Source organism: Cupressus sempervirens, chromosome 5 (genome assembly GCF_028749045.1).
Source record: "Cupressus sempervirens isolate cs-2001-9-10 chromosome 5, ASM2874904v1, whole genome shotgun sequence".
Lineage (NCBI taxonomy): Eukaryota > Viridiplantae > Streptophyta > Pinopsida > Cupressales > Cupressaceae > Cupressus > Cupressus sempervirens.
This window is the reverse complement of record NC_143122.1, coordinates 380,430,765-380,449,091: the sequence shown is the minus strand read 5'-3', so window position 1 is coordinate 380,449,091 and position 18,327 is coordinate 380,430,765. Positions and strand designations below refer to the sequence as shown.

General features: G+C 36.5%; 1 protein-coding gene across 7 annotated transcripts in view; it reads right to left on the bottom strand.

Annotated features, from left to right (window-relative positions):
• The window catches only part of LOC149556360 (phenylacetaldehyde synthase-like), a 191,595-nt gene that overhangs the window by 79,592 nt on the left and 93,676 nt on the right, over positions 1 to 18,327 (bottom strand). For all 7 annotated transcript variants that reach the window (XM_089830646.1, XM_089830647.1, XM_089830650.1 and 4 more), the window contains exon 10: positions 5,501 to 5,565. In XM_089830646.1, coding sequence (XP_089686772.1) covers positions 5,501 to 5,565 — 65 coding nt within the window. The remainder of the gene's footprint in view (positions 1 to 5,500; positions 5,566 to 18,327) is intronic.

Sequence of the window (18,327 nt, the reverse complement as noted above, 5' to 3'; positions counted from 1 at the left end):
CAACTCCCCATCTTATGTGAGTGTTGATGCTGATTTTCATTCAGACTTAATGGTCTCTACAGATGGGATAGATTCCTTTTGTGATGAGTTGGCTTTTGAACAGAATGCTGTCCCTAATTCCTCTACGCAATTGGGAATGAAAGATGAGATTTATGATGTGGATGTGTATCATGAAACACATTCTCCCACTTCATGTGCACTTGACTGATCTCATACACCTACTAGTTCACCTTATTTAGAGAGTCAAATGAAAGTGACTGAACATAAGATTATTGCAGCTTTATCACGCTTTGATGAAAAATAAGCAATGTTTGAAAAGCACCTTTGGAAGGAACAAATGGAGGGGAAACAAAGGGGACTTAAAGAGGAATTTTCACAGCCATTAATAATACAATAAGGGCTGAAAACTATGAAATCAAATTACCTACACCTTCTTTCAGATCGTGATCATCTCTTTGACCTCGTAGATATTTACTCAAAAGCACTAAGGAAGAAGGAAACAAACATAGATGCATGTACATATGAGCTAATGAGTGTCAAGGACACCCTTGAGGCTACTTTAGTGGCATTTCATGAAGCAAAAAATCAAATTGCTGAGTACAATCAAAAATTACATTTGGCACGCTCTAATTCAGCCCAACATTCGAATATGACCATTGAGGAGGTTCTTAGTGATGATAGCATGAGGTCTGATCAGGTTGAGCAGGATTCATCTACTTCCTGTAGGCAGATTGTACTGTATGATGAGCCATTGATGGAGGTTGGAGCTATTTATTGTGACTATACAACGAGGAGTGCTCATAACTTTATGTTTGATCCACACATAGAGGATTTGATGAGGTGCAAGTATGGGTTGACTCAGAGATTGTATCATCTAGTGTGGGATGAAGGTCAGCCATCTTCTGAAGATGGTTTTCGAGGCCGCAAGTATTTGAATTAGGTGGTGACCGATGATAACTTACAGAGGCACTAACCAATTTTTCACTATAGTAATATATATCTGAGTGTGTTTCTTAATTCTATGTCACAAGTGTGTCGTGCGGATACAAGTTTACACGATGGTTATGGTGTCAATTGCTACCACCTAGGTTACGTGCAGAGTTAGCACATTCATATGAATCTCGAAGAGGTTGGATGTACTTATGAGACTGCAGATTCCTTTAGTGGTTTGTATCTCCTTATGGATGATGGATGTGAGAGCAGTTTTCCTTGGGACCCGAGTATTAATAGAGATAGCAGTATAGCTTCGTTGGGTTCCATTGATGGGCTTCACCAATCATGGTATGGTGAAGATGAGGTCAGAGTCATGCAATAGGAGTCTGATGACCTTGGATATGTTTTAATTTTGATGGATTCCTCTTGTACGCAAAATTTGGATAGTTGATGTGGTGTGTCCTTACACAATTGAGGGAGGCAAGACAGGATAGCTTTCTGGGTTGCTCTCTTTTGAGATGTTTACTCTTGTGAAACCTACTATTCGATTACTCCATGATTTGTAGCAAGGTGCTACAGTTAATGAAGTAGTCTAGCAGATATTATACTCTTCATGGGCACAGGTATTAAAGGAGTTAGTGGGTGATATCGAGTACATCACACAGATTTTCACTTGGGATTCAGGTGGAGCTTTTACAAAGATGGTTTTAGTTCAGGAAGTCAGGAGGAGTGATTGGTTGCATTCTATTCTCGATGGTGGCTGGTATATTGTTGAGCTCCCGCCACCTCTTAATGTCAGAGGTGTGTGCAATTATAGTTGGAGGGAGGTACTCGGTTGGGTAGCGAGAATTTCGTTTTATGATAGTAGTGCATGGCAAGCTGTCTAGATTGAGTATATGCATGAGATGGTTTGGATGTCAGGCATCCAATTCATTGGTGTCCAAGTTCATACTAAGCTGTTATATGACTTTGGGGCTAGAGCTGTTTACACCAGTATAGCGCAGCAATTGGACAGAGAGTCATCTTCGACACAGATAGGGGATTCAAGTATTTGGGGGTAAGCAATCTTTGGGAACGGAGGATTGTTATGTCCCCTTTTCTAGCCAATGATTTTGGTTGCACCATTAGCTTGTTTTCCCTCGGTCCCATGGGAAAACCAAGTTTTTGGCCTAGACAATTTTAGTTGCAAGCTAATCGGGATTATTTTAGTGGGGTTTTTAGGCACTTCCTATGTTTGGTAAGCCAATAGACTCATCATTCTTGGCATTTCAGGGTGAGACTAGAAGTGCCTTGTCAAGAGCTTTCGAGTGAGCTATCAACCATGCATATCCAAGTCCATATGATGGGAGATTTTATTGTCTAAAGATTTAACAGATTTATTATGAAGTGACTTTATAACTTAAGTTGATTTGTTAATGTCACTTTATTATCTATGTGCACTTTATTTCCTTAAGTGGAAGAAAAGAATTTATTTAAAAAAGAAATAAAGAAACAGAAATGGGAATGCAAAGAGTCACATGTTTGTTCTTAAAACGGAAGATGGAGCTCATTGTCATATCCCTTTTTCAAATAATTAAAAATAATAATCTTTTCTAAGGCAGGCAAGCCCAAAAAGGTGAAGTTTTGGAAAAAGGGGATAATCTTTGGAAGCTAATGGACTAATAAATGAAAATTATTATTAAAATATGTTTTATTAACCCCTCTTGGACGTGAGTTAGGGTTATGCCCTCTTTTAAGGGGTTTGGAGGCATTTTGGGCTAATTGGAGAACTTGATTTTTGCTCACTTCTTTGTTGTTCTTCAGAGGCTGCCAAACCTGTGGAGAAGGAGACCCAAGAACGGGAGTTTGCAGGTTTCCAGGAAGGCTAAGGACGGGAGTTTGAAGCCATTCCATGTGCATGCTCATGCAGAGTTTTCCTTTGTGCTGAACAGTGCAGATTTGTGGGTTTTTGGATGTGTTTTTTTGTAAGAGTTTGGTGTTTCCGGTTGAGTATTTCATATCAGTTTGGGTTGCTGTTGTATTTCAGATTTTTCGATGTTAAAATAGAGCTGAATATATGTATTTGGTCATGATTATACTTCTGTGATATATTATTAGTGTTTTTGTGGTGTTTCCGGGTTATTCTGTGTTGTTTTGGGAGCCTGATGAGCATTGTTTTTATCCTCTGTTTAGGAGCTGTTGTGTAAATGTTATACAGATCTGAAAATGTCATTTTGTAGGCTGTTATGCTGCTGAAATTTCTATAAAAATTTCCACTTTCAGATTTATTAATAATATGTGAAGCTGTGAAGTTTTTTGGCACTATTTCGAGCATACCCGATTTGGGGTTTATTGAGAAATTGGTGGATCTTTGAAATATTGGTTGTTTGATTTTAAAGATCTGATTAGGGGTTTGAAATATCATATAAAATCAGAGAAAGGGACATTTCACTCATTTCCAGCATACTTGGGTTGTGATTTGGATTTCACTTTTCTCTCTTAAGGCACATTTGGCAGTGGGAATTAGATTGGAATAGGCATAGGTAAATTCTTAAAACTTCTAATCCTCTATTTGGGTGCACAAAATCAGAATTGAGAATAGGAATACGTATTCCCTCTTTGGCCCAAAAATGAACATTTGCAATTCCACCTAAATAAGTGGAATTGGAATACGTATTCCTATTCCAATTTTACTTTTTCATATTTGATGAAAAATTCAAGTCCATGCCTATGACCACACCCACCGAAAGCCCCACAGTTATAGAAATTGGTTGACTAAAGAAATTAGGAAAATGGTCAATTTTGAACAGAAGCATCACTCTTGCACAAACCACTAGTATATCACAGGCATTGATTTTGAATACTGAGATTACATACCAAAAATTCAAGCCCGCATAGGGATATGAAGTGTTTTATGACCTCGGTGATGAAGAAAATCATGAGGAACTCGAACATCCTCTTCCTTTTTCCCTTCATGGATACTTTTGGACTCGTACATAATGAAATCATGAAAAAATCTCAGAATGTGATCATATGGTTTCAGATCTTTATGTAGCAACTTCAATTCTTCATTCAATTTTGCGTCGTGCTGTTTGTGCTCTTCTGGTGTTTCCCCTGTTCTTGGATGCAGATGATATGAGAAAGTGTGAGCCAAAGCAATTATATCATCGCATATCATTCTAAGAAGCTCAATCTTTGTTGTCTCTTCTCTTAAGTTTACCTCCATCTCCAACAACTAAATGAGGATGCTCATGGGAACCTAATTTTCAAGCATGACAAGGTCAATCAAGATATCAAATTGGCAAGACTGGACCCTATTTCTGTGAAAGACAGAATTCAGGTTCCATCCTCAATCCTCATTGTGGTTTCTTTGTGATTCATTGTTGACAAGCCTCAAACTCTCTAGAATGAAATATTCGTCAAGAGTGAAAAGACGCATGAGAATTGGTCTATCGACATTGTTCGTCTGCTATTCAAACTCCAATTTCAATTTTGTCTAACCAAACAGAGAATAGGAATACATGCTCTCAATTTCTATTCCAAAATAACAATTCCTATTCCCGCAGCCAAACAAGCCCTTAGAGAGTTATTCTCAAAAGAAGCTTTCAGCGGGTGAGATGACGGAAACCCTCAAGTTGGGCAGTGGAGGACAACCCATTGTCGGTTGGAAACATCATGCAAGTGCCTCACATTGTATTCCATGTTCATCTTTTCTAATATCCAATCTTGTTCGAGTATCTGTATATACGATTATATTTCTGGCTTATTTTATTTAAGAACTAAAATGAAATGGATGAATTTTCTATTGAAGATTTAATGTAATAATATTTTGGGACTGCTTTATCTAGTTGTTTATTGAAGTTTGTCGGAAAAATTTGAAAATCATTGCGTGAAGTTATTTGTTTAATATTTATGAGTTTTCATTAAGGGTTTGGAAGCAAATATCCTGTTAGGGATATTACATTTCCTATGCACAAATATTTTATTTTCAGATCAAATCCTAAATTGTAATACTAAAAGATTGACTTTGGAATGTTATACATTAAGCATTTTGATAAACAACTACGATATCTATTCAAAATGTAATATGCAAGTTCAGCTCTACGTGTTTACACTACAAGGCATCAATAACATTCAAAACTATTTCCTACATATTTTGGTACTTGTTTCATATTCCAAAGGATGATAAAGATAATGTTTGTTTTGGCTTATCTCATGGCAATACTTCAGTGTCATGTCTGTAAATACACTTAGAAGAAATCCACTTTGATAATATAATCATTTCCTTATTCTTCTGGCATAATTCTTATAATGTTCTCATTTCCATTTTAAAATCATCTCATATTTCCTCAATTTCGGTATGATGCTTTACATTTCTACAATCTGTTTTCTCTTTCACTGATGGATTGTATGTCATAAACAAATTAAAGATAAATAAAAACAATACATTTTCACTTTTATCAAATTGAAAATATTACCTTTTGCAAAGTATTTTTAACTCCTAAAAAACATTTAAAAATAGACCTCATATAATGTTACAACAGGCATATATCAGCTATGCAAGAATATAGGGAAACAAATTTCTAACCTAAATCGACGACCAAGGGGTATTTGCCAATCTTTATAATCAACTACTAGGCTGGATTCTGAAGCCTGCAAATATGTCCAAAGCAATATAAATACTAAATTAGCCTAGCTTCAAAAGTCACATCGCACATTATATATCATATTAATAATTGCTAACTAAAATATATTTTAGTAGAAATGAACCACATTCAACAAGAAATTAGACTGAAAGCTCAAGAGAGTATTTTTGAGATAGCATTCAAAAAATAACATTGTAACAAAAACAAATGTGATCATGTCATTTGATATTTTTACAGAAAATAAAAGGTTTGTATCCAAATGAAACTTGATTTTTTCATATAGTCATTTTCCATCATCGTTTGTGTCAAAATGAAGTTAGAAATAATCATTTTTTGACTGAATTATAAGTTGCTATACAATCATTTTGTACCAATCATTCAGTGCTAATACTACGTGAGACTCTAAATGAAATCTCAAACAAACTAACTAGGACAAGTTAGTCGCACTACTGAATCCAATTACCCTTTTAGGGATTTTGTCCTAAGATTTCTAACTTTAAAGAAGCCCTCCAAATTCCAAAAGGAACAATAATAATCCAAGCATATCAAATGACCCCCAAAATGTCCGTTTGGTAACCCCTAGACTGCTAGAAGAACATTTTGAATTCCCGCTCGTTTTACTATGTTAATTGAACCTAAGAAACAAAGTCAGTTTATTAATTTTCCTTTAATAATACACTCAAATCACTTTATAAACCTTATCAAACCATTTAAATAATATTACCTGTAGAATAAATTCAGACAATATTAAATAATTAAATTTAATTATTCCCCTTTTATCTACCTTTAGCCTATGGAAATTAAATAGGCTAATTAGTCATTCTAGACTACTCTGCCGAAAGGGGTATTACAATGCATAACTCAATGTAGCAACCAATACAAAATATGTTAGTAACGAAATATGTTCTAGAGGCAAGGCTTCCAAATTAAATTACCAATATTAAATTAGGCAGAGAGCAACATAAATCACTATTAGAAACAGTATTGTCAGATATAGAAGAGATTTGTAATATTCTCACAATATAGCCATTGAAACTTGCAAACGAAAAAATAACTTCAAACTTATAATTCTTAAACCAGTAAACTACACTGAAATTCAAAGTATATATTACTTCGTTGATTGGAGATACTGATTAGCATTGCAGAAACACCTCTGAAAAAATTACCAAAAAACATACTATAATGCAGGGTTTCAGTTATTGGAAAGAAGTAAAGAAACATCGTAGAAGTTAAAGACTGTTGGGCCAACTTAATGAATGAATATGAAACAATGAGGATGTCAGTGGAAGATACCAGTGAATTAATCAAAGCATCTGAGCTTTTCCCAATACCGTATAAGTTAAAAGATGATGGAGATTGCATCTAGCGACATTGTAAAAAAGGAAAAGATGAGGATCTTCCTCCGATCAAATGGTCTAGCTCTGAACTTACAGCCTTGTCCATAGTAATGAAACAAGTTACCAAGCATACCCAATGGTGGGTAGATTGGCAACTCCATAAGCCAAGGGAAAGGAAAGTGGTTTTCACTTATGATTTCATGGGTAGGATAGTCAATAACAAAGTTAGCATACAATGCAAAGGAACCTGAAAGTCAAAATTTAAAGAAGAGAAAGGATACAGCTGAAAGCTCACTAAGGATAGAAGTAAGAAAAGTTGTAAAATCAAAAGAAGAAGAGATCAAAATCAGGCTCATTACACCAACAAGAAGTCATCTGCAAGAGAGAAGGAATTGTTCCAGGGTCAGAAAAGGATGTCAGCTATTGACAATGAACCATGAGTTGAGAGGGAAATTCCTTCTCATTTTCATAAAGAATAAAATGCAAGTCCCACTCAACAAAATATTCGAAAGAAACCACCTACTTCTCCTGTGGATATGTCAATAGAACTAGACAATTTGGATATTGATGTGCAAAAACACTTGTAACTTAAAATATATTTACTTTTGGGTTCAAATTCCCCACCTTTATGCACTGTAAACATAAGTCAAAAAACACATTAACTATTACGATGATAGGTAAACATCTATTATTAGTTAATGGTAATCTATTTGTAATCTATTCTAAATATCATAATGTTTCTAATATTTAGTTAGCTGTAGTTATCTGTTAGCCTTTTTAGCTTTCTTTTAACTAGAATAGAATGTTTCTATTCTTTACGATCGTTTCCTAAGGAAACATTGCTTTATTCTTTTGTGTATAAAGACCTCTTGGTCCCTATTAATAACAAGCAAGTATTTTACCAATTACTTCATAATACAGTATCAGAGCCAATACTTCAAATTTTTTTGAACATTTTATAATTTCTTACGAAAGTATCGGCTACAAATTTTCGAAATTATTTCTGAGTTTTTTCTAAAACCCGTCTAGGGTATCCACTATTCAAACCACCGCATCAAAGCAATGAGAAAAATCGTGTGCGTCATAGTTTAAAAAACCTATGGTATTTCGTTAAAATCGCAAAACATTGCATAACGGCCTCTCCACCGAAATTAGCGCTCAATAAATCACCACCGAAATAAAGTGATATATCGCCGCAATTTTTCCTATTAATATTGCATGAAAAACGTAAAAATTGGTTTTTAAATAGTTGAAAAGTAGTCCATTTTAGATTTACAGTTTTTTGCAGCTCTTTTTGTTCTCCGACGGCGATTTTAAGTCTCCATTTGGTGATTGCAGAGCTGACTGTCGACATACAACTCCCACCCTTGAGCCACGTTGCCACTGAGTCTTCAGATTCGACCTTCACATACAACTCCCACCCTTGAGCCATGCTGCCACTAAGTCTTCAAATTCGACCTCCATAAGGCACTTCGAGTGGGACTTTCTCACGAGTCCAACTCACAACAGCATCACCCTCCCGAGCTTTGACAGACTGCAACACTTCAAGTTCATTCATCGCATTCATCACAGGCTGCAAGTCGACAGTTCCCAGCTTGTTTAAAATTTAAATTTTTCATTTGTAAATATTTGAGTAAATTTTAATTTATTTGTAATTTAGTAAAAAAAATGTTTAAAACTTAATTATATTTTAAAGCTAAATACTACAAATTAAAATGTATTACATGATTTATAATTTTACTATTTTGGTTTTGATAAAAAAATTAAGGTTTAAAATACACTTAAATTGCATAGTAAATTAACAATATTTAACAAATTAACGGTATTTATAATTTATAAATAAATTTTAATATATTTAAATTTTAAAATACTAAATTATAAATCTTTTAAAAAATAGACTTGTTATTGACTTACCGTTATATATGAATTATAATAGTTAAATAAAATATAATTACTGTAATTAAATTTACAGTTTTATTGAAATTTATGTAATAGTATTTAGTAAATTTACAATAATGCTATTTTATTTAACAATTATAATTTATAATTTTTTATATAATAGAATTAACTTTAAATGTATTGTTTACAAGATTTATAATCTAGTTTTTGAATATTTAATAGATAATGTATGCTTTCTAACTACACATCATCTATTTTTTATTAGGTTCTCTAAGTCTACAAGATCACTGGTGGTGGCAGAGTTAAGGATCCTTTATGGAAACATGGGATCCCAGGGTTAATTAGTGGACACGTTGAATGTACCCATTGCCATAAGAAAATGACTTCAGGGATAAGCCGATTGAAATACAATCTTGCAAAGATTCCATGCAACGATATTACACCGTGTGAAGTATGTTCGAAAGAGGTTACAAGAGAGCCTTTGACAAGCCTACAAAAAAATGCTCAAGGTAAGGCAGAAAAAAAGAAGACATTTGAGGCCATGGCAGCCCCAATGGGGACTTTTAGTTCTACAGGATCAAAAACAGGTGTAGAGGGTTCTTCTTCTATTGGGCCTCGGATACGAGGATCAAGAAGTACGAGTAGGTCTCTTCCGGACTTTTGGGTTCCACATACCACTCCTGGTGCTCAACCCAACTTAATAGGCACTACATGGAACAAAGAGATGCATGAGAAGACAAAGGTGGAAATTACAAGATTTTGGATCCACGATGATATTCCCTTCAATGCTTTATGTAGTCCGTATTGGGATCAAGTGGTAACCTCCATTTCTTTGTCTGGTAAGGGATTCAAGCCCCCCAACTCCCTATGAGGTGAGTGGGCCATTATTATAGGACGAGGTAAGAAATATTCATCAACTTGTATAAGAGCAAAGAAAAGTTTGGGAATAGAAAGGTTGCACTATTATATCTGATGGGTGGACAGATGGCAGGAACGGGATGCTCATCAACTTTATAGTTGCTTCAGGGCGGCAGTTGGTATTTCTAAATCAGTTGCTGCCTTTGATCAAGTAAAAAATGCAAAAAATTTGTCTAACGTGTTGGATGAGGTGGTAATAGAAGCGGGATTGGTTAATGTCATCCAGATTGTGACTGATAATGCAGCTACTTATGTGGCTGCTAGTAGACTTCTCATGGAGAGACATCCCACACTATTTTGGAGCCTTTGTGCTGCTGATTGTCTTGACTTGTTTTTTGAGGATCTGGGGAAGCTGAGCTAGGTGGAGGTGGTTGAAGATGGAAGGAATGTTGCTAAGTACATCTACAATCATACATGGGTCTTGAATCTTATGAGAGAGCACACTAGTGGTAGGATCTTGTACGAGCAGGGGTCACACGCTTTGTTACTAATTTTTTGAACTTGCAAAGCATATCTGAGACATTGCTAGACCTCAGGCGCATGTTTCTTGATAAGAAATAGTTAGAGTCCTTATGCTAGGAAGCCTGAAGCAGAGAAGATTGTGAGGATTGTGTTTGATGCTAGCTTTGAAAAGCTGATGGAAGAGACCCTCAAAGTAAGTTTTCAAGTATTCATTGATGATTTATATTAAATTTTGAAATATTTTCCTTGGCACGTGTATAGGTCAAATGAGACCAAATATAGACCCATATGGAACATCATTGATCGTAGGTGGAACCGATGACAACGCCAACACATTCATGTGGCTGCCTACTTCTTGAAACCCAATTACTATTTCTCCAACACTTTTAAAGTAGATGCAGAGGTTCAAATTGGATTGGATACATGTATTCGAAGATTGATTGCTGATACGGACCTCTAAGACCTCATACTTGATGAGTTGCAGAGCTACATGAGGGAAGACGGGCCATTGTTTTCTTCTCCTGATTGTAAACATAGGAGATACACCTTGCAATTAGGTAAAAAAGAACATGTGTTTAGTTTTATCATACCATTTATTTCACTCGTCAAATTTATTGGAAGTTTTACCACATCATAAATGGTTTTTTTAATCCTTGCAAATCTGTGGTGGGAAGATTATGGTGGCACAATGCCTAATCTTCAATAGCTTGCCATCTGAATTTTATCGGAGCCTTGTAGTGCTTTTGGCTGCGAGAGAAATTGGAGTACTTTTCAAAACATACACACAAAGAAATGTAATAGGTTGACTCAAAATCGCCTAAATGATTTGGTTTATGTGAAGTACAACGTTCTCTTGCACAAGAAGAAGGTGAAAGGGCAAGCTTCATATGAAGCACACTTGACTTGGATGACATTGATCCATATTCAGCCGATTGGATTGCTCCTCCTGATGGTGAGGATGCGGATGTTGGTGAACCTCTATTGACAGATGAGCAGCTAGTTGAGTTTGAGAGAGAAGCAGACAAGTGGGATGCAAATGTGGCAGCACGTGAGGAGGAACATGAGCTTGGTCATCTATCAGAGGCTTCTATCGAGCGTGAGGCACCTATTAGGGCACCTGTTGAGGATGTTGCCACGAGAACTACTACAAGACCACCCACCCAGCAGCAATGATCTCTTTTGAGTTTTACTCGTAGACGCAATTTATGATTGCTGATTCCAGTTTCATTGATACTAAAATTTGAACTTAATATGTACTATTCAGAAGTAGTAGTTTCATAGAGTTTGAATTCTATGTATCTAACTTATTTATATTCAGATGTTGTACTTATTTTTTGGTATAAGATTCTAGCAATATGTTAATCTACTAAGTTCCTCTTGCTATGAATTACTGTTTAACTTAAAACTTTGACTGATATATGGTGGATATCTCAATTTTCAAATTATTATACATTCTACAAATTTGTTGTATGTATGTGTTTTTAAGAATATTTTAAGAAATTTTATATTTTCAAATGTTCGATAAAAGTGTCAATTTATTGCTGATTTTTTTGCTGAGTTTTTGCCGATTTCGAGTTTTCCAAAAATTTTGGGTCAGCTGAGATATTCTTAATACCGAGTTTTTAAACTATGGCATGCGTAATGATTCATCTTGGTCTGCAAAAATCCCAACTTGGTTATGCTTGAAAAACATGTTTTGAACAAATTGCATCTATGTTTTTTGGGCAAACTTCTGTTCGCTCAATACACGCACTATGGACAAATCGGAAACTACTAGTCTCCATACACATCACGTCTAAGCAGAGCCTTTTTTTTTTTAAATTGCAACTATTTTTTGCACTTTGGGGTCGTTTTTGCTTTCCCAAGCCAAAAACAACCTTAGCTCGGTTGTTTGCAACCTCAAATCGCAATATTTTGGCCTCACAAACTCCATTATTCTACAAATCCGAGCTTTCATAGTTGTCGACTAGGGTTTTTTTGAAACCCTAATTTTTTATCTCAAAAAAATATTTGATTACAAATTCTTGTGTTTTTCAAGAGCTCAACAGGGTTGTCTATTTTTTCTAGGTGCCTCAATTTTTGTGGTTCAATTTTTGAGCCAACGGATCTAGACCCGACAACTTTTCTTTTTGGGTTTTTCAAGCTCTCTTTTGGGTCATCCTTCAAATTTTCTAGGTCTTCCATTTTTTGCCTCGAAGAACGTGGCTTCACAAATTTTCACATTTTTCATTGAAAAACATGTCATGGTATCTCTAACAAACATTTTGCTTGAGTACAACTCAAAATTCAATGGTCGAAATTATGGCACATGGAAGCAGCGAATCATAGCAATTTTTGAATATTGAAATACCAATCAAATTGTTATGGGTGGTATGAAGCATTCGTTTGCTCTTGTTACTAATCAGGATATATGGGATGTGAATAATTGAGAGGCGGTGATGCTTCTCAAATTATTCGTGGCTGATGATTAGCTCTCTCAGATTCCATCCAGCAAGACAGCTATCGAGATGTGGACACATCCCAAGGTCTTCATGAGACTTCTAACAAAAGCAAAGTTTTTTTTTTGAAGAATTCTCTGCTTTCTATTATCATGGATGAGCGAACCTCGCTCCAGGCACACCTGAATAGGAATCAGGAAATCTGTGATCAGTTACTTGCCATTGGTCGCAAGGTGGAGGAAGAGGACATTGTGGTTATCACTCTCCGGAGTTAACCAAAGTTTTCCGAGCATTTTATCGAGACTCTCAACATCACGTCTTTTGGTGTTGATCTAAAGTTTACCGATCTCTGCACACTTTTGCTTCAACGAGATCAGTGGAAACAACAATTCGGTAGTAATTCTAGCTCCACCTCCATAGAGCAAGCCTTTGCTACTAAACCCTTTCAAAAGGATAAAGGCAAGCCTCAGCTGTCTTCTCAACAGACGTCCTTTGCTCTAGCTTCAGACAGCTCCCGGAAGAAGAATATTCAATGCAAATATTGCCACAAGTTTGGTCATATGAAGGTTGAATGTCGGAAATGCTAAGCTGCCCAATCTAAGCAATCAAGTTCACAACCCCAAAGCAAACAGTGCAGAGCACACTGAGAAAATGAGATCTGCCTTTTACACCTTCATGGCTAAAAGACCTACAGATCATGTGAAGTTGTCTACCTGGTACATTGATTCAAGTACCTCTCGTCATTCACTCACTGCAGAGACTAGTTTACTAACTACCAGCCTTATTCAGATTCTGTTATTTTTTGTGGCGAAGAAGAGTACACCATTGTCGGGAAAGGCAACATTCAGATTTAGTCTGCTAGGAGGAATCTAATTTTCCTCGATGCGTACAACATTCCAGAGATCGAAATAAATCTACTCTCAGTCAGTCAGTTACTGCGACATTCTCCACACCTAAATGTCACATTCAATTCACATCAATGTACCATCACTGATCGGGCAACTCAATGTACTATTGCAGTGGATCTTGAGGATCGTGGTCTTTTCCTACTTACTGATTGTAGTGATTCTCAGGACTTAGCTATGGCTGCTCGGCAGTCTTTTATTAGTACACTTTGGCATCAGTGATATGGGCACTTAAATGTGCATTATCTCTCTCAGCTTGCTCAGGATGAGCTTGTCCATAGATTGCTAGAGATTCAGACTCAGTAGCTTGGAGTTTGTGATGCATGCCATGCTGGGAAGCAACATCGCACACCTTTCACAAGTGGCAATTCATGGCGAGCTTCTCAGGTACTTCAACTTGTTCAAGCTAATATCTGCGAGCCTATGGCCACTCCTTCTATTCTTAGGTCCAAGTATTTTTTGTTGTTTGTTGATGATTTCAATAGAAAAATGTGGGCATATTTCCTTAAAAAGAAATCAAATGCATTTCTTGTATTTCAGAAGTTTAAACCTTTAGTTGAAATAGAGTCTGGGAAATCTATTATTAATCTTAGATCAGACAATGGGGGGTAATTTTGTTATAATGATTTCTCTAGCTTCTTGGATACTCATGCCATCAAACGCCAATTAACTACACCCCACACACCACAATAGTAGCGGGAAAAGGTAAAACTCCGGAAGAGGCTTGGTCAGGTCACGAAAATAGATCTCTGGATCCTTCCTATCAAAACGCTCAACCAATCTATCCACAAAGTCCTAGTAAGATGTCACCTGATTGTGCTGCAAAGTAATCAGCTCATGTGACCACCAATCATGAGCTGCTCCCTCCAAATGCAAGGTGGCGTATCTGATGGCATCTATCTCTGACATTAGCCTCAATGCTAGGAATGTATCCAACTTATGAACCCATGCCTGTGCTATCATCTGTCAACTACCATCAAAAGATGGTAAAGTGAGTTTACTAGCAGCTCGTTGCAACTCATTATCATGACTTCATTTAGGCCTCCTGTTCTGACGGTTACTCCTCATATGCTCTCTCCTCTGGTTCAGGTAGCGATCAAAATTCAGTAGCTCACGCACATGGGGTGGTAATGCCTGCCATTCTACAGTAGCAGCTCTGAGATCATCCTGAAAATCCTCCGACAAATCATCTTCCTCTATCTCCTGGGCCTCCTCCCTAAGGAAAGTGGGACGAGTAGGTCTATTAGCTATCCATGATCTGCGCCTCGGAGCACCCTGTGAGCCTGCCACACTTCTATTGTCATGATCAAGCGTACCTCTACCATGTTCCTGAATCCTGGGTGGAACAACTCTCTCCATTATGGTAGTCAATGCTTGTAATGACTGGGCTATTTCTTGCTGTCTAGTAGTCATGATTCTGTAGAACTCTCTGGTCTCATCGTCATCAATTCTAGGTGGACTCTGTGACTGTCTCTCACCCATAACTGTTGCTCTTCTTTGTGTATAATACCTAGGATAAGGTTGCATAAGATGTTTTTACCCAACAGGATGGCAGGTCAATAGCTCTGATACCACTGAGATGACTCTAACTATAAAAGTCACGAAAGAACCAATGATAAACTGAGACAAATACTTGTCATGTAGTCTGAACTGTACTATGAAAGACAATGTTCTATGAAATTTGTCAAAACTGGGTATGCATCTGTTAAATGGTTAATGGTGAATGTCTCAAATAATTTACCTATGGGCTAACTGTAACAAATGCAAGTGATATCAACAGTATCCAAGAATATTTTATTAATGAACAGATCTGTATCAGAACAATAATCTAGTTAAAATAAATGACAGAGTCTGTACATAGGCAAACGAGTAACATCAAGAACCTGGATTACTGCTTCCATTGTTCGCTGTTTGAGTGGGGTTGTCAGGATGGTGATCGATTCCGTTTTTTTTTTTTTTTTTCCCCCCAAATTCGGGACTATAGTTGGTAGCGCCGATTTTATTATACACTGTTTGTTTATTTGCTTGCCAATCAATACCTCTGAACTGATGCGATTTGTACCCCTCCCTTTTTAGAGATGATCCGACCTGCGTCCGCCTGGAATGGCTAGTAAGATGCGCTACATCGCATTGCAATGTGACCTGCGATTTTATTTATCAATTTTCCATACTCCACGAAAATGGTCTTAATGATATACGGAAGCCCTGCTGAAAGAACGGACAGAAGGATGGATCTGGAGCTTGTTAATCTGCCCCGAACTGTCCCCCCCTCCTTTACAGTCTGCTCATACTGCGACCTCTTTATATAAATTCGAATCTTCCACCGAAAACACCCAACCTAATGTGGACTGAGCCGTCTGGGTTCAGGCAAGACCAGTTAACAATTCGCATGCAAATTCAACCAGGTAAATGTGCTTCCAGTTTCCTTCAAGTTCCCCCAGTCCGGCAATAGTAATTCCTTTCTCCGATGTCAACAAACCACAAAATTTGGCCTTAGGCCATAGATCTCTGCCCAGGTGAAGTGACTATATTATCACCTCCGGTTTGCAATAATTCAGATGATATTTCACACCCTCAAAATTGCTTACCCATGGGAGTTTTCTTTCCTAAGGATAATTTGAGAATTTGCAGACCAAATGACTACAAATTGCTCCAACTGAAATAGAAGTCAAATCCACAAAAACCGCTTGTCCCAATGGGTGCCTCCTGTCCTCTATTTATTCACTTTTTGAGAAGTCACTGAAAGCTTCTAGAAACGTCTTTCATAATATCTTATTATAATGCACTTTATTATCAAATAACTTTATAAAATTAAATAAATAACTTTATAAAATTAAAAGTGCAATCTCAATTCAACATTAGAACATGTAGGCCCCAACTTACTGGATGTAGGATTAATTGTACTCTCCGAGAGCAAAAAGCAATCATCTGGCAATAGTAGGACTCTCTCTCCAAAAATCATTTGCCTACGAGAGTCGATGATAGGCAAATCTACTGTAGGAATCATGTCGCTAGAAAGGGGACATGACAATCTAACACTTGGATAGATGACAACAGATCTTCAAGACACATCACTAGATATTAGGATAACCTAGGAAGCATGCAAATAGAATCAGATGAAGAAGTTACAATTCGTGATGATTCTGCACATTCCGTAAAAGAGATTGGGAACTGCACCATCAAATTGAAATTTGGGAATTCTATTCAGCTTTCTAGAGTTCTTTATGTACCAGGTATTAAAAGGAATTTAATATCCATATGGGCACTTGAAGATGATGGTTATAGAATTGCATTCATGGAAGGTAAGGTACTAGCTTGGCCTAATAATTCAACCATAAAGAAGGCTCTAACAATAGGAGTACAATTAGGACTATTATATGAGCTATGCATTAATACAAACTTTGCACTTATGCATGAGACTTCAGATTCGAATGAAATATGGCATAGAAGATTAGGTCATATCAACTTTTGTGCCCTAATATCTATGGAGAAGTTAGTAATTGGAATGCCCAAATTAAACCATATTCATAATGAACCCTGCAAAAGTTGTGCCTTAGGGAAAAACACTAGAAAGTCATTCCCTCATAGTTTGAGCAAAACTAAAGATGTGTTGGAACTAGTGCACTCTGATCTATGTGGACCCATGTCTTTACCATCTATAGGAGGGTTCCTGTACTATGTGATATTTGTTGATGATTTTTCGAGGAAGACATGGATATACTTCCTTAAGTGCAAAGAATCTGAAGAGATTCTTTCTAAGTTTAAAGAATTCAAAACAATCACTGAAAACTCCTTAGGAAAGAAATTAAAGTTTTGAGAATAAATAATGGGAAAAGGTACACTTCAAAAATATTTAAAGAGTTCTGCAAACTTGTTTGAATTAAGAGGGAGTTCACAGTCCCCTACAATCTTCAACAAAATGGAGTTGCTGAAAGGAAAAACAGAACTATTGTAGAAGTTGCTAGGGCTATGATTTTTTACCAAAACTTGAGCATGTCATTTTGGGTTGAAGCATCTAATACAACAATCTATATTCAGAATAGATGTTCTCACTCATATTTGGACAATAAGACCACTGGAGAAGCATTTGTAGGAAAGAAACCTGACATCAGTCATTTAAGGATATTTGGATGTCCTATATATGTTCATGTACCTAAGGAGAAAAGGACAAAATTAGAACCTACTAGAAGAAAAGGAATTCTTATTGGTTTTAATGAAACACTACAAGGATATAGAGTCTTGACCATTCTAAGAGACCACTTTGGGCAAGGAAAATTATACAGGAAGGAGATGGATTTGCAGCACCTTTAGGGACTTTTCGAGAAAGTAAAAGACCTAGAAAATTGACATACAATGCTTTGATGTGTGAGAGTCCTAACCTTGAACCTTCAAGTACTTCAATGTAAAGATCCCTACTAAAAACTACTAACAACTACCAATGCTGAAGTACGAAATTTTGTCAAACACTTGCCATGCAATCTGACCTGTAGTGCTGTAGAATGGAATTGAATACGTACTATGGGAACTCCGTCAAACACTTGGCAAGCAACTGATTTGTACTGTTAAGGTTTAATACCGTACTCAAGAATTTGTTGTCCAACAAACCCAAAGTAAACTAATGTAATAACAGTGCCAAAATGTAGTGATGTAAGAACAGTACCAATCAATGATGTATTTCAAGAGGGTTGCCAATTACAACATTTAGATGTTACAACTCCAATACATGAAGAATGAATCTATTGAAATGTCAAGACCTCATCAATGCACTTCACATTTACTATGACATTCCAAATACATATATATTTTTTCA